Source organism: Caretta caretta, chromosome 3 (genome assembly GCF_965140235.1).
Source record: "Caretta caretta isolate rCarCar2 chromosome 3, rCarCar1.hap1, whole genome shotgun sequence".
Classification (NCBI taxonomy): domain Eukaryota; kingdom Metazoa; phylum Chordata; order Testudines; family Cheloniidae; genus Caretta; species Caretta caretta.
Window position 1 is genome coordinate 83,302,822 of NC_134208.1, and position 23,536 is coordinate 83,326,357.

Below are 23,536 nucleotides of genomic sequence, written 5' to 3' on the forward strand. Positions count from 1 at the left end.
AAATGAGATGTCTCCATTAGTAGATGAAAGCAGAAGAATTGAAACAATGTCTCTCTCTCTCTCTAGTCATATCTATCTTTATTGCCAGATGAAAATGAACAGAAACAGTACATTGATGCTTCAAAATCAAAACTTGGATATCAAATAATTACCCTTTTATGGCAATTCTGAAATTTAGTTTAAAGCAAGACTACTTATTTTGTTCAACACAATCTTTAACTTTACATAATAGAAAGTATCTCACCATATCAACTATGTGAAGTCGAAGTTTAATCAAAATTAAGATGTTAGAGCATACTGACAGATACTGCTAAAAACAATTCAGTTGGATAGTAAATGAGTCAGCTGTCAAACTGAAAAGCAGCTGACCTTTATTATGTATTTAATTGAATTAGTATTCATAGATGATATCAAAGTCAGTCTCTGCTAATATCCTACGGTTATATTTTGATTTCCCTCCCACCCACCGATCCCAATCTCCTATTCTGTGAAATAGCCAGGAACTTACGCTGCATAAGCCTTTGCAATCCTCATGAACATAACCTCATCTCCTCCTTTATCTGGATGGTATTTTAGCGACAGTGCACGGTATTGTTTTCTAATTTCCATTACAGTTGCTCCCTTAAAAGAAAAGCTTCATGTTAGTACTGTATTACCAAACACATTACACCAAAGACACCTATTCTACCATGTTTGTACTCTAACACGTTTCTCTTTGATTGGCTCAGAAAAATACTGCAATCAGCATAAGAACTGGGAGTTCTAGTCAAACAACTTTCATGATCATACTGAAACATACATTCAAAGCATTTCCATTTTATAAAAACCAAATATTAAACCTGCAGAATTCAAACTCTATGTTGCAATTTAACACAGAAAATTTTTGGAAGACAGAGTTGAAAGGAGCTGTCTGAGTGATCTTGCTCATCCACCAAAACAAAACCAAAGAAAGCAGGATTTTCTTCAACTGATATAAATCTAGCATTCATCTGAACATATCTTGTGATCAGGACACACTTATCTGCGCTTACCTCAAGATTTCCTGTCTCTGGAGAGTAAGTTTAACAGATCCATACAATGGGTACCTCAGCTTGGATGTAGAGCCAGACCTGTCAGTCACTGGAAATAGTGGAATGCCCACCCCCCCACACCCCGAAATTCCCTCTAGTTTAGCTAGCTTTCATTGCCAGGAACTCATATATTGTGTTAACTATATTTTGAGGACAATGTACAGTATCTCCTGCCACAAAGCATGGTAAATTCCAGTAATGATGACAAACCCAAATTCCTGGATGATTATTTTCATCTCTGTTCTGTATGATCCATTTCTTTCCATGGCATGTCAGATCTGTGAACCTTATTACTCAAAATAAAGTAAGTTTTCAGGTAAGGACAAATATTTTCCAATTCTACTTCAAGCTAAGGTCCACAGACCCATTACAAGGGGATCATCATACGAGTCTACTTACAGGATGGGAAGCAGGATCATTCTTAATTGTTGGACATCCAAAATGCATAACATCCTATATTATGTGTACACACACACACACACACACACTAAGAGAACATTAGGGTTGCAAAGTCAAAACTTGGGGAAAATGAGCAGAAGCGTCTGATTACTAGAGCACAAGATCCTGGAAGTAGAACTGAAGATTCCTAAGTCTTAGGATTCCTCTGTCAACAAATATCGGTCAAATCCACTCGCAAAGTGCCCCATCCCCCTCTAGTGCTGGTGGCTGATGATCACTTACTACTGCTATCCCGTCAGTTCTAGTAGCAGAGACCTATGTGGTGGGGCTAAAGGTTCCAACTCTACTGATAACACATGAGGGTGTCAACATCATGACACATGATGAAGTCAGTTTTTTCCGTTTGCTTTTTCAAAAATTTAGGAAATTGCATATAAACTACATTAAAAGAACATTACGGTTGTAAAGTCAAGTACTCAAAAGTTAGGACGTGCCAGAATTAAGGTTACCTGTGCCATCAGCAGCACACAACATTGACTTTCAATAAGTGAGATATTTCTGGGTGCAGGTGCCACTCTGCCAATCTTCCTCCTTAATGGGTAGTGCACATATCTATATGTAAGGTACTTTTATGGCACCTCCTTTATCACGGTATCTGAGCACCTCAATTTTTAAATGTATATATCCTCAACATCCCTGTGAGGACAGAGTACAATTATCCCCATTTTACTGAGGGCAAATTGAGGCACAGACAGGCTAAGTGACTTGCTCAAAGTCACTTAGGAAGTCTGTGGCAGAGAAGGGAATTGAACTCATGTCTCCAAGTCCTAAGCAAGTGCCCTAACCAATGGATAATCTCTCCTCTCTCACAAAGAGATAGGAAACCTTGCTCCACCCAGAACCGGAAATTTTCTTTCTGGAATAGGGCTACTCATGTTCTTCGCACTTATTTAAAAACCTTCCCAGACATACTGATTGTCATGACTAGTGCATGTCTGTTATTCATGGAGGAAATAGTGCTCCACTACCTCAGTGAACCATTGTATTCTAGCAGATAGATGCTATGCTATCTATTTCTGGTATTCATTTCCTGAACTGAAACAGGAAGATCACTTTAAAAAACAAAATCTGATTCTCTTTATTTACCAGTTGAGGGAGCAGAGAATATACAACTGGAGTTAGATCTCTGCCAATGGATCAGATACAGTAAGATGTAAAGGGAATGCCCAGAATTACTGTATAAGTATCACATGAATTCTGGATCATTGAAGCATGCCAATGTGGGACATCGGCATTCCCAATAAGGTACAACAAGAATTGTATTTTTGTTTGTGACACTGCTTGTTTCCATTATAGCCATCTTCATCTTCTATTAACATTCATCTGAGATAAGATCTTCTTGTACCTGATTGTATTCTTCCTCAACAGAGGTCTGAGATCAACTTTCCTGGCACCATGTGTCTGTCTTGAATCCAAAACACTCCAGGAACCATATTATTTTGTGTATTTCCTTCAACTTTGCCATTGTACAGAACCTTGATGAGAAGAACATTTTCCAGGAAGAAATAAGTGAATTTCCTTCTTACCTAAAGCCAATATTGTTGCCCACCATGATCTTGAAAGAGACCCTGGGAACACAAGTCAGGTCAAAAGTCAGGTTGACCAAAGTTGAGAAAAGAAAAATGGTGCCATCCATCTGAAAAACGTAAGAACTGTCTGTAGGCTTGTAAAAAGGAAGATTTCCTTCTTACGTGTGAATTTTCTTTTTAATACTTATGGCCAACAGTCTGTACTGTGGAGCTTTCCCTTCTCCCCAGAGGCAGAGCAAAGAGTGATGGCCAGCCTGGGGCTAGGACTGCCCATCTGTGGAAAATCCCAGTACTATAGCTTCCCAAAACTAAAAAATACTAACTGAATATACTAACAGATTTAGCAAAACAGACAAACATTCCTCTATGCAAACATGTATTTTCCATTCTCATCTGGGAAAACAGAGGAGATAGTCCAGCAGCCACTGTAGTCAACCTTGCTTTAGGGTCCACGCTTTATTTTGTATGTCAAGATCATACATTAAGAATCCACCTGATGACACTATTGCTTTTAAGCATGTTGAAAGACCAACATTTCATCCCACCCTCACCATACCTCTTGCATAATCAGTAAGATTATGCAAGAAGTGTGGTGAGGGGTGGGATGAAATGGGGCATAAAAAAAATCAAAGCAGAAGAGTTCTAATATATGAAAAACATGTATTTAATATTTGCAATATAAATCAATAATACATATGTGAATAATAAGGGTATAAGAGGAGGCTTGGTGGTATAGCACAGACCTTAATTTTTATTCGATACAGTGACCCCATTTTAATGTGAAAAATATTCAAATTAGAAACGTATTCAACAAATTATAATAATTTTAGCATAATTATTAGTGTTCTCTCATTCAAACTACAACTGAGCATCCCAATATGAGTAATACATGTCACTTCTTGTCACTGCTGTTTTCATCTGCAAATGCTAATGCTGATTTTGTCAGGAAATTGCAACACATACCACACCTCCTTGGCATCCACAGATTATGGTACATGCTGGTTTGTCGCTGCTGCAGCCACATCTCAGATTTACCAGGTGAATCACCCGCACAAGAGCACTTTATTCACTTTAGAGTATCTGGGACCAAGCACAACATTGTCTGGTAGAGTTTTTGAAAATAGACTTGGAACTGTCATCACATATCCATCCATACTGCATCAGATCAAGCAGTGGTGCGTCTGGGACCAAAGCACTTTTCCCACATATATGCCTGAAGATGTGTTCATTTTACATTTCCTATAAATGTTTCAGCTGGTGGTGATAAGAAACTGAGTTTTGGTCTTCATGTGGTACCTTTGCCAATTTTTGCTGCCCATGATGCATTGATGTCACCACAGAGAGAGGCAGTATCCAACTCACAAGATCTTCAACACAGTGCCTTTACTGGGACCAAAACAGGAAACTGTTGTATCACAGCCTGAAAGTACATGAGCAGCTAACAGTCCTGGTACAATGTTCTCGTGTTCCTCTGAAGTAGCACAAATGTCTGTTACAGCTCTCTCTTTAACTGGTCCATATTCACTAAAGATGCGAGGCCCTGTTCAAGGTAATGGTGCAAGAGTAAGAAAAATACATCAGTATCATCTGATAATACTGATATTTCCACCAGTTTCTCTTTTGCAATCACCACAATTTGTTGTACAAAGATGTTGTCAGCTTCCTCATGTGAGGTGGCTGTATCTCCCCTGTTGATTACCACACCTCATTGGTTTATTTCAACTGGAGTGTTGTCTCTACCTTTGATTAAAGTGCAAGCTAATAATGTGTGCGTCACTAGTGAAACTTCTTGTCTTAAATGAGTTTTGTACAAATTATGTCATCAATTGTTTCTGAATTTCAGTAACCATCAAGACAACTTTCTATGGAGGTAGCTGTGTACTTCTAGTGAACTGATGCGCTCTGCTTGCTTCTGTAGCTCTGCTACATCTTGTGCCACTCTTTGCGCTGAAGTTTTTGTACCTGTCAAAGACAAGGTATACATTACCTGTTGCAAGCTTGTGTTCAACGCAGACTCTGAAATTGATCACAGAGTCCTTGATGATACTACTTGCTAACCTGTACTACCCAAAGAACTGCAGAACCACCAATGACTGTGCAGGTGTCTTGTGAATATGTCTTACTGACCCCTCTGTCTGCAGCTGCTTCTTTAGGTAGACTTAGCCATGGCAATCTTCAGGTCACCAGAGTCCGTGAACATTGACATTGGTAAAGGATCCAAATCATATGACAAAATATTCTTGATGTCAACCCCTCATGAACTTGCCTGTAGGTCTATCACTCTTTAATAGATAAGATTAGCGTCAAATACCTTTGTTGGACCAACCTGTACATGCTTTGTCACTACTCGTGTCTCTACTATCCTTAGTAGTGTGTCAGAGAAACATATGGGAGAGCTACATTCAAAATTCTTGCATTTCGCGAATTCCAAGTGTGTGCATTTACACTGACTGATGGTGGTGCCACTATCACGGACAACGTTTAGTCTTGCCTCTGGGTGTTTAGTGGGTGCACAGGTCTAGCTTCTTACTGATGGCTTCTCTGTTCATTGCAGAAATCCTTGACTTCATTTCTTCTTTGGGGATCTTTTGTACTTGGGCCTTGTGTACTGTATTTCTGTGACACTCTGGTTTCAGAGTGATCCTAGTGAGGCAACCATGCCTTTTGTCTAGATTCAGGGGGAGGAGGGAGCATACCAACATGCTATACTGCTAATACAGACTTAATTAGCTAGGAGGTACATTTGTTATGTTCCTTATACAAAATATTAGTGTGAAATTTCATTAAAAAAAAGTAGGTAGGTGGGTTAAGGGTGTATGATTGTTGCAGAGCCCTAGAGGAGCAGGGGTCTGCACAGAGAATGGCTGACACCCTGTCTCCTGGCAACTGATGGCCTGGGTCCCTTCTCTGCAAAGGTGCCAATTGAAGAGAACAAAGAGATCAGGTGGTCTCTGGCCCAGGAAAGAGACAAAGGCCAGAGGAGGGCCTGGAAAGTTTCAGTTTAGAGCTGGCTGGGGAAAGAGAGGAAGGCCCAGACCCGGGGTCTGGCCTCCCTGGCCTCAAGATGGACCTGACTGAGGTGTCCTTTTTCTTGTACATACAAGCTCTGTTTTGGACTGTGTTCCTGTCGTCTAATAAACCTCCTGTTTTACTGTCTGGCTGAGAGTCACATCTGACTGCGAAGTTGGAGTGCAGGGCCCTCTGGCTTCCCCAAGAGCCCCGCCGGTGCGGACTTGTTGTGGGAAGCGCATGGCGTAAAGAGGGGATGCTGAATGCTCCGAGGTCAGCCCCAGGAAGGCCGAAGCTGTGTAAGCTTCTTGCCCTGGAGACAATATGCTCACAGAGAGGAGGCCCCCCCAGAGTCCTGACTGGCTTCGTATGGACTAGTTCCAGAGAATTGCCTGGTGACTCCGTGACATCTGGTAATAAGTGCTAATATTTCAAAATGCTCAACAGTGACAAGGTATCATCAGGTAGTTTATTTGAATTTAGGATCTTGAACATTCAGAATGCACGCAACAAAAACAAAAAAAAAACCCCACAACACAACCCTCCACACACAATGAACGCTAAAACAAGGTACTGCTAAAAATTTGCATTTGGCTATCAGAGAGAACCAATGGCTTCAATTCTGAAACTAGTTAATCTCTGGAAATGGACCAGACCATCAGATATGTAGGACATTAGAAAGAAAGCTCACAGGTAAGAAGGAAATTTTCTTCTCACCAGCCCCTCCTTCCTATATCTTGCAACCTGTACTGTGAGATGTGCAAAGCATTACTCACCTTTAGGGTACGAGGAGGATTCAAACTATATACACGGAAGACTGACCCCAGATTACTGCTGTGGCAGCACATTCTGAAGTACCTTTCCCCCACCCCTCAAAAGCTATATTCAAAGAAGAAAGGACATTAACCATGATGACTGTGTAGCTGCCTTTCAAATTTCTTCATATGAAGCACAAGACACTTCTGCCCAAGAGGTAGTTGAACCCTCAGAATGGGCAGTAATGTTACCTGGTGGATTCACTCCAGTTTTTTTCTCCTTTTGACTGACGAGTGATAAGATGAAGACAGCTGTGGGTTTCGGATTAAATCTATCTCAAGTGCACAGAAACACAAGTTGTCCTAACATCCAGTGTATGCCATTCAATCTCTTTTGAAAGCATAGGACTAGGAGGCAAAGCAGAGGCTAAAACAAGCTGGCACCAGTGGTGATCTCAAGTCTCACCAGCTCTGACATCAGATTCACCTGCTGGAATCTCAAAGGGATGAGCCCACCACTTGAGGGACGAAGTGATTGACCTAAGAAGGGTGATTCTCCAATCCCGATTGGTTGCAATTTCTTGCTACTATGGTAAGAGGAAATTTTGGAGCATTCTCAGATAAAATCTGGCCCATTGGAAGGCATCCACACATGAAATTAGCAAACTGAGGAATTGCGTCAGGATTTTTTGTGATATCTGATGACACATGGTGAAGTAAGGAGAGGATCTTCTGTCGTATCTCCTCTGAAGTGAACACCTTTGTGTCCAGGATCACTTCTGAATGCAGAAGTTGCTGAGATGGTTGGAGGGGAGACTCACTGGAGATTATATTCACCAGAAAACGACAGTCTTGTAACAATGTTAATCTCCTCTAGAGCTCAAAAAGCCATTTGAAAGAACAAGGACCAGAAGATATGATCTAAGTAAGGATGAGTGTCTTTGCCCCACACAAGCTGTCAGGAATCAGGCCTGCAGCTGATCCAGTCTACCAGCAACCTATGAGCACAGCTAACCTGTAGTACGCTGCCTGATTGATGGGAAGCGTCAGCAGATCAGTTCTTAAGTCCAGCAGCAGCTACTCAAAGCATTGGCCCACAACTACATTAGTTCCTGTGCCTATTTGTTGCCAGCCTTGCTCCTCCTTATTCCAGCATCAGCCCCTGCACTTCTCCCATCCTGCCTCACTCCAGGTAACCCGGCTCTGAACCTCAGTTCCGATTCCTGACTTCTGTCTTCAGCTCTAATCCTCGACTCTGGCCTCTGACCCTGGAATCCTATTTCTAGCTTCCAACTCTTGCTCAATGCACTGGGCAAGACAGGCCACATCCCCATCTCTAACATCCACCAAGAACAGCGAAGACCACCAGGATCTTTGTGAAGACTCGTGGGGTAATCACTTGCCTGAATGAGAGATCTCTCTATTGAAATGCTTCCCACTGTAACAGAAATTTAGAAATTTTCAGCAGCTCTCCCTAAATGGCATATGTAGGCAGACCTCCCTGAGGTCTAATGCAATCAAGAAATCCCAGGGTAAGAGTCATGATGATAAACTTTAGTGTTTCCATCAATTTGTTGAGGGACTTGAGCTCTAATATGGCTCATTTCCCCCATCCTTCTTTGGGAACAGAGAATATTGAGTAGACTCCACCAAAATCTGTCTCATTGATACCAGCTCTACAGCTCCACTGCATATAAGGTTTTTGATCAGATTCTTTGATCTGGGGGAAGGCTATGAACTTGTCTCTGGGGGACTTGATTGCATAACATTGTGATGGCATAACCCTGTAGAACCATCTAGTACTCACTTATCTAACTAACCCTCGATGGCATAACCCTGTAAAACTGTCTAGTACTCACTTATCTCCCATGTGTGTTCAAATTTCTGAAGCCTTTCCCCCAAATAAGACATCTTCTTGGACATGGGGCTCTTAAACCAGAAATCAACGAGCAGTCTTGAGGATCATCTCGTATAGTCCTATTTTAAATTTCTCTATCTCTTCCAGATCCGTGGATTTCTTATGGGCTAGTAACTGTGAAAGGAAGATGGTAACAAGAGGCAGGAGGTGATGAAACAGAAGAGAGTTTCCTCTCACTAGCGTCTGCTACTGCTTAGTCCACATCCTCATGAAACAACTTGCCCCCATGTACTTGATTGAGCTCACAAGGTGTTTTATTTGTGTTTCTGCTTTCCAGACACTAAGCCAAGTGTGTCTTCATGACACCATATTAGGGGCTCTCTCCATGGTCTCTGATTTAAGGGAAATCCAGAAAACTGCTAGCAAGATCTTGTTCAAGCTCGTTTTCAGTTTTTTTATCTTGAGTCAGGCCTCGTTGGATCATACAGTCTATCCAGGCTAGAATCACCCTGACAAAACAAGAGTCTGCTGCAGATTCCCAAAGGCCTCTAAGTTCTTTCTTAGAAATGACTGGATTTTTTCAGTCTGTTGGCTCTCATGGTAAACTCTCCCTCTCATTCCTTCAGAGAATCTTTGACCAAAGTGGCAGCTGCTACATCTACCTTTGACCAAATGTTTATGAGAACACCTCGATGTGTCTTTTGGGGTGCTTGTCTTTGTTAGGAAACGCCCACCCAAGCCTTGATTACTTCTTCAAATACCAGGTACAGTGGAACACAATTCTCTCTTTGCTTTAGCTGGAAAATATTTCTAAGAGGCTTTCTTGGATTACTCTAGAATTGGTGGCTCCTCAAAAGTCTCAGGCAGCATTTCCAGAGTGGCGAGCACCTTCCATAACACATGATTAAATACCTGTGGAGGGAAAGCCTCTCTTGCAAGTCATCCTCTAATTCTGTTCAGTCTGAGCCAGGTAATTCCCCTTCCTCCAAGGGGATCAAGATGGATGAGGAGAAGAAAGAATTTCACATCTCCCTCTCATTCTCCAATCTCTTCACTTTTTTGATCTTATGAACCTTAAACTTTTCTCTCTCTTTTTTTTTTAATATACTGGTGATGAGCTAGAGGAGGAAGAGTCCCTCTTCTTTGATTTTCCCTTTTATGTAAGTGCCACAGTCCCTGCAAAAGCACCTTCCTTATTGCTTGTAATGGGAGACTCAATGACAGAGTCTGAACTAAGGAGCATTTTGAACCTGCAGACTTCCTTTTTCTTTTCTTGCCTTTTCTGGCAAATGTAGCCACAGGTATTCACCCAGAGGTTCCCTTCAGGCCACAATAATTTTTTTGGGTTGCAGGCAGGATGGCTAAGGCAACATCACATTTTACCCCTTTTCCAAAGAGTCCTGTCATCTCCCGGGTAGAGGCAGGGAGGTTCGGGAGGGGGGCAGATAGAAAAAAATCTCTTCCTCCTTCCAAAGCTGTTTCCTTTGTCAAAAGATGCTTCATTGGCATGTAACCTGCCTATCCATCCCAGACTGAAGTGCAATCACTTCATTATTTCAGAGGGCAATACTGAGGTTGAGAGGGGTGGTAATCCCCATGGAGCTATTAGTGGGGAAGAAGATGAATGGTCACTTGCCCACCCCTCTCCCAACAGTCTGCACTGTGGACAGGAGGAGTTAAACAGATCATCTGCTTAATCACAGGCAGTTGCAGCTCTTCCCCACAGAAGGCTCTGGGTTAGGAGATCTGCCTGTGCTGCCTACTGCATACTAACTCCATAGCCCAATTTTCTGGCTTGGCATAGATCTGGCCCTCACATTGGCTGAGCGGCTTAGGCCCCATAACTGGAGAGCTACATAAGGACCTGGCCCACCCCTGCACCTTCAGGTCGCCGTTTAGTGTGGCTGTAGGATCTTCTTTGCAGCTGGACAATCCGGTCCTAATACTCCTGAACAGGAAAAAGACAGACTTGAGAACATTTGTGACCCTCTCTTTCCCTACCTGCCACAGCCCATGAAAGATGGGGAAAACAAATCTGCTCTGGCAGTAACACACTCTGCAGGACATGGTCTGAGGTGAACCTGGTTCAGAAACCCCCAGCAAACAGAGCATTTAAAAAAAAAAAAGTTTTAGGAGTCTCCAATTAAAAAAAATCTGAATGTGACTATGTCCTATCCTGATAGGCATTGCTATAAAGAGAAGACCACTAGGTCTCCAGTCTTCCCAGAAATAGAGGAAAAAAACTCGGGTTCTCCACAGAAGAGTGGTCTTGGCCACAGGCTAACTGTCAATCTTTGTTCTGACTCCAACCAGCAGGTAGAGGGGCATTCGCCTCACAATACAGACTGTCTGTCAGAGACAGAGGTTGAAAATGGGAATGCTTTGAAGTTGAATCTCCTTTAGGAACCTATTTAGATGTTTCAGGCAGGACTCTGCTTTGTTTGTCCCTGATTTTCTCAGGCTAGAAATAGGATGGGGAACAGGTTGTAATACTCTGATCTGAAGTAGTTGATGGATGATTTCATTCATGTCATGGCCTTTCCAGGATTGATGAAGTTGGGAATGGAACAAAGCTGTTCCTGTAATTCTAGCACAGCTTCACTGGGTACTCCCTCTGGACAACGTCTAGTGACCTCATTTGGTCAAAGATATAGGTAACTTTTGCTGAAAAAGCCTGGCACCAATTGGAGATCTAACACCAGACAGCGCTGGTTGGGAGACCTGCATCTGAGGCCACGGAGGGCAGTTATTCACCCTGCACTTGTTTTAGCTTCCACGTGTAAAGGGGTAAAACAGGAAGAAACACTTCAGACTCCTTAAATTTGCCAAATGACCTGTATTCTTTTCTACAGTGTCTAGCAGGACTGCGAGTTGACTTTTCTGATTACTTTGAATACCCTGTTTTCCGTAAGTTTCCCACTGTATCACTAGGATAGCTGGAAACTGATTTTCCAGAGCATCTGATCCCATGGATCAAAGTCCCATATACCTGCATGAAACAGATTCAAATCCCAATGTCTTTTTCACCCCACAGGGAGAAGCCCTTAGGCTGTGAGATTTTTATGTTGAGGGGAACCAAACGTGCAACACTTGTCTCTCCATATTTGCATTGCTTGTGAAAGCCTGTGGAGACTCTTTGGTATCAGATCACAGTTCATATTTATTTTTGTTGTTCTGGTGCCACTTGAGAAAGTGTGCGCCCAAAGGAGAGCTCGGACATGAAAGCCTGCCTGCATCTGGCTGCCTGTGAAGGCCACTCTTTCTAGTGAAAATCTCCCCCCCACTTAGAAACAATGAGTTCCTGACCACCAGGGAAAATAGCAACATTCTTCCTTCAATAGCAATACCAGGCAGACACTGCAGGGATTCCATCTCACTGCCATGGGCAGTAAGAAGGAACTGAGGGATGGTTGGATCTGCACCACTCTTTATGCCCTCAGGTGGGGGGTGAAGATGCATAAGGACATCTAAAATGCAGGTGAGACCCCCCCAATGGACACAGTGGTCAAAAAAAATCTGAATTCTGCATGCATGGGGCATATGCACACCATAAGTGGAATCCATGTGAACAATTACTCAAAGATGAACTGGAAGGAACTTCAGCAGGCGGCGCATTCCCCTGCTGCCAGTGATGGCCATGTTTGGTTCTGCCCCCAAACAACAAACAGGCTGAAGTACCCATTGTAACAGTTCTGTGGAGCTTAGAACAAAGGAGGAAGTGCCTCAACAGCAGTTTTACATAAATGGCACAATTTACCTTACATTAAGAAGAAAAACTAGAACACAGCAAGTAGATGTGAACCCATATGAAGTAGGGATTGTTTATACAGCTTATCCCACCCACATCACCTAAACTGCTCCACAAGTCTAATGTGCATAAAGGGCTTTTGTGCAACGTTGCACCTCAGACTAACTTCTCTTGGTAGGTCTACTATGTTGTCAATATGTATGACTGTCCGCAGCCCATAAGGATATTCTCTCCGGCACAGTCCACACAAGTCTGGTTTTTGCTCTGAAATTTTTTCAGACAACGCTTAGCTACGATCACGTGAGTCATTCAAAACAGATTAAAACTGAAATCTTCATCTCAATATACTGTATAAGAGACTTGAAGGACTTTGGTATTATAGTTACAAATTAAAAAATACACACTAGCAATGTTCAGAAGGTAAAAGTTAACTGCATCTTGAGGCATGCTTTCAACCCTCACGGATGCTCTCACTAGTATTTCCTCCGGCTTAGTTTTACATATAAAGCAAGTCCTAAGCATGCCATATTAAAGTAATGTGTATTACCCAACAAGGGCACTATTACTTACTGGGTCCAAATGTAAGACTTCATAAGGGTTGTATTCTTGATATTCTCTGTCTGTTTTTGAAACTTTGTATGCAAGAAACAGAAACAGCGCCCATCCAGCAAGAAGAATTGCTTTCCTGTTTAGAAAGAATATGAAGGGTAAAATAAAATACACACAATCCTCCTTACTTCTAACATAACACTGTACAGGTAATTTGTGAGGCTAATTTATATAAAAAAAACTTAAGGACCCCACATTAAATAATGAGATCCAAAAAACCAGTTTTAGAACAAATACCCTTGGTGATAAAATGGTTTCGTCTGTTGAATGACTGGGCTTTTTTATTGCTGTTTACATAGACAAGCAAAACAGTGAGTTTCTACACTTCCACACCCTCTACCTTCACAAATCAAAAAATCTCCTTCAACAAACAAAACAGACTAACAAACAAGAAAGTCCCTGTTCCTCATTTACATAGAATATTTTGCACCTAATAATGGATACAAGTTCTGCTTTTTAAAAAAAAAAGCAAAATACAGAAAAAAGGAATAAAACTGAACAGCTGGGAAGTGAAAGGGAGGAGAGAGGAGGAGATGTGAGAAAGCGTAACAAATAGTGGGGGATAAAAACACAGGCATTACATTTAAGCGAGAAAAACATTTGAACATCTTTCTATGTATTGTATTTAACTGGACATCAATAGTATTGGTAATTTGAGGAAAGGGTCAACAGAATTCTGCTCCATTATTGATAAGATCCAGGAGAAATTGTTGATTACTGTTGCGGTCTACTAGGTTAACTGAACAGGAATTTAAGAAGCTGTAACATGAGTGGCTTCTCTCTGAATTTCAAGCCCTATTAGATATTAATAATTAACAAATTTTCATTACGCAATTGTAGCAGATTCTAATAGTCCCTTTCTTTAAAAAGTTATGAAACCTATTACTTTATTATAGAACTAGTTCCAGATGCTTTAATTAAAACTTTAAATTTATGTAAAAAAAAATACAAAATACAGTAGTAATTTAAATGAGAAGTTACCCAAATGAAATATACTTACTTTATTGTAGGAATTATGTTTTGTTGTGGTTTTAATAACCGCAAACGATACCACAGACATCTTCCATATACTTTTCTTATATTTTTTAATCGAATTTGCTCTGCAAAAAAAATTTAAATGGCTAGTTAAAATTTAATTAAAATTTACATCAAATGCAAAGTGACAAGTGAGCTGTTATCTTGGGGTTTGCAGTGCAATTCCAGTTTGAGACTTGAAAGAGCTTCATAATCAAAAAAAGCAGTGAGTGAATTACAGATTTGTTTCCTAGGCATTTAAATGGTACCAAATTTGTAAGTAACGGTTTAACTTGGATTGCTCTACACTACCTACTACAGGAATCAATTCTCTTTTTTCTGTGCATCTTGAAACAAGAATCACTGCTGAAACAAAGTCAGGAGATGTAGCTTGTCTATTCCATGCCCTACTAGTCTCACATGTGCAGTTTTAAAGCTAGTTAACTCCAGCAAATGATCTCCCCCTTTGATATCAGCTGCAGTATGCAGGGGCAGAAAAAGAAGATAGAATATGAAATGGATCTTGGAATACAACTGGGGAGTGTGAATTGGGGACATTTTTTGAGCAAGGCACTGGAAGAACTAAAAACCTTCAAATACTGTTACGCTCTTCCTCTTTGTAACACCCACTTTGAGAGTTTATTTTTAGTTAGACTGTAGCTCTTTGGGGGCAGAGACGTATCTACCGAAATGTAGAACCCTGCATGGATACAAAATTTGTATCCGCATCTGATCCGCAAACAGTCTGTGGTTATAAAGCAGATTTCTGCAGATTTGCAGGACTCTACCTATATGTTTGAACAGCATCTCATACGAGGTCCCAGTTCTGACAGGATGTTTGGCAAATATAATAAATAGCAAAGAATGAGGAGGCTAGCCACCGAGAGGTTTCTTCCCCAAACATTTCAAAGTGGGTGGGGCAAATTTTTAGTACAAAATTTCCCCAAGAGTGGGAGCAGTCTGTCTATATTTAAAGAGCTTTAATTATATTTTGGTATTACCTGGGATCAAGCTAGTGGTGAGAGAGGTTTCAGGAAAAGAAGTACACTGTGATGGAAAGTGAAGACAGTTTATGGAACCCTATAATGGATTTGATGGGAAGAGAATCCCACCAATTGTGAGAAGCATAACTTATATGGCTGTATAGACCTTCTATAGGATTAATTTTATATTATAAATGGGCTTCTTGATTAGTTTTAAAGTAACTTTTCTCTATCATGATGTAGATTTCATAAGAAACTAAAATTGCTTTATCTGCAAGAATAAGAGCATTTGTCTACACTTAGATTAGCAGAGAAGAAAGTGGAGATGATGAAATTTGTCATGTTTTAATTAATTTTATTTTTGCTAATAAATTAATATAGAGTGACTGGTTTTGTTAAGCTAAAGTTTTTCCTATTAGTTATTTTTATAGGGGTTTGATCTGAATTTTCCCTAAACTATTGACACAGTATCATCTTAAGACTTTTCATCCAAATAAGACCATGTCAGCCTCCTCAAAAGAGGTTTTACGTATCTGGATTTCTGATTTTTGCAGGATCACAGACCAAGAGTCACTGTGATATGGAAAACGTGTTTGTTTGTTTTTAATTTCTGGCTTAGAGGGACTTTTCCAACATTGATGCTTGCTAACAATGGCCTCACATCTTACTGGCCCAAAAGCCTTGGATGGAACAAGCAAAATTCATCAATCATATGAATCAAAAGGTAACACTGAGAATCCTTGCCTTTTGATCAACAAGAAAACTGAAGACTGAAGCTCCAGAATTTCCAAGAGTGATCACCTTGGGGAGAGGAAGCCTCAACATCCACAAGCCATTCCAGCCTCTGACCAGTCTCTCCCTGCACCAGAGGCAGCCCACTAGTGGGAAACATTGTGCCAGCAGAACATCACTGTATTAATTGCCATTCCAACTCCTACTCTACAAGCGTCTAGCAGGCTGCACGCAAATGCTGAAAAGTTCATGAACTCCTTGTGAAAACAAGTGTCTTATTTTTCCAGTTTCTATATTTTACTCTGGGTTGTTTTGTTTTTTTTATTAACTGGGAGATGTACCAGCCTTTTTATTTTTAGGGTGTGAAAGTAAGTGTAGCTGTGTGCACACATCTGGTATGAGCATCCATACAACAAGCCCAGGGAAGGCATCTGAAAGGAGTTCCTCAGGTTTAAACGGTCCTAAATACTGTCTCAAAGACACTCATTAGAGTGTGTTCTGTGTTTAAAGGTCCCGAGACACTTGAGATTATCGTCTCTAATTTCTGGTAAATAGGAAGTTTAACAGAACTCTTGATAGACAAATGTTGAAGTCCATATTGTAATATCTCCTTTGAGGGATATGGAGGAGAGGAAAGTGTCAGACTTTAATTCCTATGTGGTGGCTACGAAGGAAATTTTAATACTGGTTTCAGTATTAAGATATTTAATTGGCTTCAAATTATAGATTTGATTGACTATGGTAAAATTCTTTAGTTAGGATTTATACCCAAATGGACAGCCATGTTCTATACTCCTTAAAATGTACAATGATTAATTATTTTTGGTATTAATTTAATGATGTAACTCCAATCCATTACTGAGATTAACTTGTGTGATATGATCTGAATTTGATCTGATAGTTTTATTTTTAGTTTATCATCTTAACTTTGATATGTTTTCTAGATTTTGTTTTAATAAAAGTTTTGGCACCCACTGTGGAGGCAACATACTCCACCACTCACTACCTCTTATTTCCCCCTGGTTCAGTAAAGGTATCCTCCCCTCCACAGCATAACGAAAAATCCCTACACTGTCTCACTCATGATATACTGCAGTCCTCAGTATTTCCATACTGTTTTTCAGCATGTAATAGCTTCAGCTTTGTAAATTCTGCACAGTGCAAGAAAGAAGTCCGGCATACAGAGCTGGACAAGTGGGAGCCCTTCTTGAGGGAGAAAAGTGGTGCAGGAGATTGACAGCTGTCAGAGCTATGCTTCAGGTTGCTAAGCAAGGACCATGTGATGATTTGTCCCATCATTTCATGGCTACTCAAAGCCTGTAAGAAACATTTCACAATCTCCTGTGTAGCAGGTGTAAGTTTACATGAGAATACTTCTCCTTGATGCTACACTAGTTTTGTGAGGGCAATAGAACTCAATTATCTACACAGAGTTTCATGAGTACCTGGCCAAAAAAACCAAACAAAACCAAACAAAAAACCCCCACACTGTTAGTATGCAAAGAATGGCTCTCCCTATCCCTATGCACTTTGGCATTGTGAAACATTGTGAAAGCATCAGCACAGGGGTGCCAAGTATTCACTTTTGTGCGCAAAGGTTTTCTGACAATAGCGTCCTAAGCCTAATCACATCAAGACACCCTGCAACATTTCCACGGAAGGTTTTTTGTGGGGTTCATGTCATCTGATTCAAGTACTGCACTGCCTGTGAGCCCATTTCTATAAGGCAACCTTTTCTCCTCTCTTGGCAGTTATACAGTCAACCAGATCCCTGCAAGTCACTTTTCTCTACAACGCTTGCACTGTAGCTTTGCTTCCTGGAGTTCTGAAGGAAACATCCTACTGTAACAACCCCCAGAGGGATCTGACAAGACAAAAGAAGGTCTCCACAGATCAGAAGGGCTGCAGAGGGAGACATCTTTTTTTGCCACGACCTGGGTCTCGAGAAGGCTCCTCCAACGGCCATATAAACAGACTATGATGCAGAGGTACAGAAGGCTATGTGGATGCCTAAGTCTACCTCATGGAAGTCGGTGGTAAAAGGTACTGCAACTCAAACACACAACTCAGATTACAGCTTTATCTACTACAGCAACCAACAGAACTAATCAATTATGCCAGTCCATCCTTGACTAGCAGACCCCCCCTTAACCCACTTGAAGGAGACCTCACACCCTCCCTGTGTGAACAGACACAAAGGCCCTCAAGAGCCAACACATTCCTATGAAGGAGCTGTCTCTATGGAACACCTCATTACCACCTGCTGTACCAAAAGTACTTTCCCAATCCTTTTGAAGTCTAAGGCAAACAAAGCCTTTGTCACATGGTAACACAGCTAAAGGCCAATCCTAGATATGGGCCAGACACTGTCCCTAACTGCTCAAGGCATCCCCCTCTCCCACTTTTATGAGTGTCTGCAGGGTGTAGTAGAGAGGAGAAAGCCAATGGTGAAGTGACCCATCACTGGCATCAGAAACTGTTCCCTATTCATTGTCATGGTATATACCAAGTTCTTAATCTCTTTATCTTCTGAGGAACCCCTTGACTAATGGACTCTTACTTTCTGAAGTAAACTTTACATGAACCATACATTACCTTGCAGCATATTGGAAGCTAACAATTCACACATGGATTTACTAGTTATGAAATAGCTTAGCATCTTCTGGTAAAGCTGTTTCATGCCAAACTGAAAAAATACCTTCTTTCATTGTTTACTTTATATTTATGCCCAGCAGTCACTCCCAGATGCCTACAAACAGCAGACTTGAACACACAGTCAATGAGAACGGCTGGGGTTTATGCTGTATCCCTCAGCTACTCTGGGACTTGGCCAGATATGCTTCTACAGATTCTTTTCCATCCCAATATTGCTTAAAGGGATGGCAGATTGAGATAAATCCTGAATGGCTGAGGTCAGTTTGGGCATGATTAGAGGCTTAATTTGAGCCCATGGTGTGCACACACACAAAAATCTTAAAACAAGGTGATTTTGTAGACAACTTGGTTTTAGGGTTGGGGGGGGGGCAGAGAGAGGAGGTTGGTTGTTTTAATGGTGTCTCTCTCTCTCTCAGAGAACCCTTACCCAAATGATGCCAAATTTTGACCACTAGTCTTATCTCCACAGTCCTATGAGGCACAGCAAATTTCAAGATAATTCAGGAAAGTAAGTGGAGTTTAGAGCCCTTAGGACAGCCATATTTTAAAACATCAAGCAATGCTCAAACTATAGCAGAGCAGCAGCGTGACTATGGAAGTGGCCATTGAACATGCTACTGTATCAGAAGCATCTAATGCAGCCTGTAGCGACATCTGGGAGACTAACTATCCTTCAGATACAATGAATTTAAGCTCTTCACTATGTTCTTGTGGGAGAATCTCTATAAATCGTGACAAAAATGGGAAAAAGGTTTAGAAAACCTGATCTGTGAGGAAAGATTAAAAAAACTGGGCATGTTTAGTCTTAAGAAAAGACCACCGAAGGAGGGACCTACGCTAAGAGCTGTAATAAAGCAGATGGTGATCAACTGTTCTCCCTGTCCACTGAAAGTAGGACAAATAGTAATGGGGTTAATCTTTAGCAAGGGAGATTTAAGTTAGATATTTGGAAAATATTTAACTAGAAGGGTAGTTAAGCGCTGGAACATGCTTCAGAGGGAGGTTGTGTAATCCCCAGCAATGGAGAATTTAAGATCAGGTTGGACAACACCAGTCAAGGATGGTGTAAGTGTATTTGGTCCTGCCTCAGCATAGGAGGGCTAGATTATATGACCTCTTGAGGTCCCTTTCCAGCCCTACATGTCCAGGATTCTATGATAAATAGGGATGGATAGCAGGGCAGGTGAAAGAGGTTGAGGGCTCATAAGAAAGCTATGGCACCCCCAGCTCTGCCACTTCCCCCAAGTGCCCTGCAGCCTCAGCTCTGCCAGCACCCCACACAACCCCCTGCAGCCTCCAGCTCTGCCAGTGCACTGCAACTATCCGAAACTCCCAGCTCTGCCAACCTTCCTGCACACAGCTATTCTCCTGTACCATAGTTTTCCTTTGCTCCAGCCATTGGATGCATGTCAGATTATAAAAGGGTGAAGTAACAGCAACAGAAACATCTGCACACCAGGGAGCGAAGACTTCAGGGAGATGCATTCCCTGCTTGTGGTGGGAAGGCCCACTTACAGCTTGGAGTGGGGAAGGCACACACTGAATGGGTTGAGGCATGATGTGCTGGAGCAGGGTGCGTGGGGCCCAGCTGATGGGGGTGGCTAGCTCAGTACACAAATTGCAGGACGTGATATGTACAACTGCCTAAATAACCAACTCCTAACGTATCTTCTCCTGTTAAAAGAAACTAATAAATTCAATGGCAAAACACATTATCAGAGTTGCTGCTTGGTGGTACATCACCACCTTGCAGAATACCGAATTGAGCAAAACTTAAGCTTCTAAAAACCAGGACATGCACAGTTAAGGTTGCCCATGCAACTTTAACTCTACTGTCTTTCAGCAATGTGTCATATGCCCTATTAACACACATACCTTTATTCTGCCAACTCCACAGTTGCTTAAACGTGCAAGCTCTTCACCTTGTTTTACAACCCCTGCAAGATTTCACTTAACACTACTAAATAGCAAAAAGGAATAAACACAGTTGCCCACACCATGTCCCCTCTGTTCCATGGAACTGGCAGTAGCCAATGGCAATTATTTGGATACACTCCAGGTACAAGTCAGTGTATTGGCTGTTAAGTGCTCCTACACTAATAGGTGGAGACAGTAGTTGGGCCTGCTTGGTAAAGGTGTGTTAGTAATATGAGGCCATGTGTGGGATTTATTGTGATATGTGACAGAGCTGTGATTATGATTGAGGATAGCTATACTTTCACACACACACCCGATGCATGTGAACAAAGGGAAGAGCTGCATGTGTACCTTCAGGATGCAGAATGCATCACTTCAGTGAAGAATTGTGTACATTATGTAACAGGGTGTGACAGATATGGCAATTTCCTGCAATATCCTTGCAAAACCTTAAACATAATCCAGTAAGTATCTTTAGAGTTTATTGTATTAATTAAAAGGTTACATATTACTGTAGGCTGGGACTGCATGTAACCTCCCTAAGAGGGAGATGGGATGTGAACCCTGGGAAGCATATGAACTTCAAAGGACTGTACTGAACAACAGGCCAGGAGAGAACAGATATTCGGGACAAACAGTATCAAGTATTTACCTGAGGAATCTCTAGAGAATGCAAATTCCCACCTCCGGTTATGCAAAACTCCTCCTTTTGAAGCTATGCCCTGAGGAAGGGACCATTGTTTATTGATTACTTGTTCCCAGACCCTGAAGATCAAAGGCCCAAACTGTATAGAAGAAAAACTAACCTATGCATGGGTGTACTTGTTCTGAATTAAAGCTGTTAAGAACTTGTAACCACAGAAAAAACCCTTTGTGGGGTTTTGAAGGCCTGACTCCTGCCAGAGCCCTCCTGGAGCTGAGGAGAGGAAAGGCGTGCTTTCTGGTAAGTTTATTAGCATGCGTGTAGGTTGTTTTCAACTTAAGAATATATGCTTGTTTAGGCCTGGTCTGCACTAAAACATTAAATCAGCTTAACTACATTCAGGGGTGTGAAAAATCCACATGCCTGAGTGACATAGTTAAGCCAACCTCGCCCCCCAGCATAAACAGAGCCAGGTAGATGGAACAATTATTCCATCAACCTAGCTACCCCTCTCAGGGAGGTGGATTACCTACACCAACAGGAAAACCCCTCCCTTCCGGGTAGGTAGTGTCTACACAAGGTGTTCTCAAACTTCATTGCACCACGACCTCCTTCTGACAACAAAGACTACTATATGACCCGAGGGGGGGGGGGCAAAGTTGAAGTCTGCCCAACCCCCACTGCCCCAGGCAGGAAGGCCAAAGCCCAAGGGCTTCAGCCCAAGATAGGGGGCCTATGACCTAAGCGCTGACACCCAGGGCTGAAGCTGTCGGGTTCAGGCTTCAGCCCTGAGCCCCAACAAGTCTAACGCCAGCCCAGTTTGAGAACCACTGGTCAACACTGAAGGGCTAGAGCAGCACAGCTGTAGCATTTTAAGTATAGACATCTGCTTAGAAAAGGCTGCGTGATAACTTACAGAACCGTGAGCAATTACTGTTTATCATAGGTGCCAACTCCGTGGGTACTCCAGGAAAAAATTTAGTGGGTGCTTAGCACCCACCAGCTCCCCGCCCCCCTATCCAGTGTCTCCCATTCACTGGTGGCCTCGCCGATCAGCTCCTCCCCCGTCCCTCCCAGCACATCCCTCCCACCACAATCAGCTGTTTCACAGAGTGCAGGAGGCATTGGAAGGGAATGGGGAGGAAATGTGCAGGAGAGGCAGGGTGGGGGCTTGGGTGAAGGGGTGGGGCGGGGACTTGAGCACCCCTGGGGCCCGGAGGAAGCCAGCGCCTGTGCTGTTTATAGCCTGTGAGGAAAAAGCAAAGCACAGACACTGGCCTGTTTAGACAGCCTGATTTACTGGGAACACCACAAATGTAGTCAGGGAACTATGCAGCCTGGAAAAACCCTGGTCGGGGGGACGGGGACGGGACACAATGACAGACACAGGCTCTGTCCAGGAGAGGTGACATATGGGAGCCAAAAGCCTAAAAGTGGGTGCCCTTGGTGGACCAGGGAGGGAAAAATACATGTGCAGTTTCCCTGAACTGTGACACATGAGTTTTATAATAAAGTGTATTGTCAGTAGCAAGAGGGGATATGAGAGCAGTCCACGCATTTATTATCTGCGATGCACTCCAGGTAAAGTGCATGTGTTTGAAATCAGGTGTAGCTGCACAGAACTGTGGAGGCAGAAGTTATCTCTGCTTGGTTGAGGTGTGTGAGAGATCTGTGGATTAATTTAAGGTGTGAATACTGTGATTGTGATATGAAGAGATCTAGGTATTCTCCTCAATTTTCCTATGGGGAAACAAAGTAAGTGACCTGTGTGACAGTTTGGGGAATATGTCTGTGTCCAGTCACGAATTCCATTTGGTTTTATGCTATTTGTACTTATAACAATGATAGTGAATTAAATCATAATCTGGAAGTAGTAAACTGACATGTAGCAAGGTAATATGCTGGAAAGACAAGACAAGGCCACCAAGGAACATTGAATCAACAATGAATAGTTCTACTCGGTTGGTGTTCTGTGTCTGAAAAGTGCCTGGCACAACAGGGTCCTGGTCCCTGTCTAGGGCCCCTCGGCACTACAGTAATACATAAATACAAACAAATAGCACTGCCTTCTGACAGAACCATTAACTCTGGGGGGAGGGATAGCTCAGTGGTTTGAGCATTGGCCTGCTAAACCCAGGGTTGTGAGTTCAATCCTTGAGGGGGCCATTTAGGGATTGGGGCAAAAATTTGGGGATTGGTCCTGCTTTGAGCAGGAGGTTGGACTAGATGACCTCCTGAGGTCCCTTCCAACCCTGATATTCTATGATTCTAGGAATCCTCTATGCCCAGAAACCCACACGTTCCTTTCTTTTAAAAGTCTAAGTTCTTTGCTTTAAAATTGTCACATGGTCCCCAAAAGACCGAACTATAAACCAGAATGCTTGCAGGGATGGGAGAATCATAGAATCATAGAATATAAGGGTTGGAAGGGACCCCAGAAGGTCATCTAGTCCAACCCCCTGCTCAAAGCAGGACCAATTCCCAGTTAAATCATCCCAGCCAGGGCTTTGTCAAGCCTGACCTTAAAAACCTCTAAGGAAGGAGATTCTACCACC

General features: G+C 42.2%; 1 protein-coding gene across 1 annotated transcript in view; it reads right to left on the reverse strand.

Moving 5' to 3' along the window:
• SEC63 (SEC63 protein translocation regulator) overlaps window positions 1-23,536 on the reverse strand; it is a 102,496-nt gene that overhangs the window by 66,831 nt on the left and 12,129 nt on the right. The window contains exons 2-4 of the mRNA XM_048844865.2: window positions 14,038-14,137; window positions 12,999-13,113; window positions 509-621 (exon numbers count right to left, since the gene is read on the reverse strand). Coding sequence (XP_048700822.1) covers window positions 509-621; window positions 12,999-13,113; window positions 14,038-14,137 — 328 coding nt within the window. The remainder of the gene's footprint in view (window positions 1-508; window positions 622-12,998; window positions 13,114-14,037; window positions 14,138-23,536) is intronic.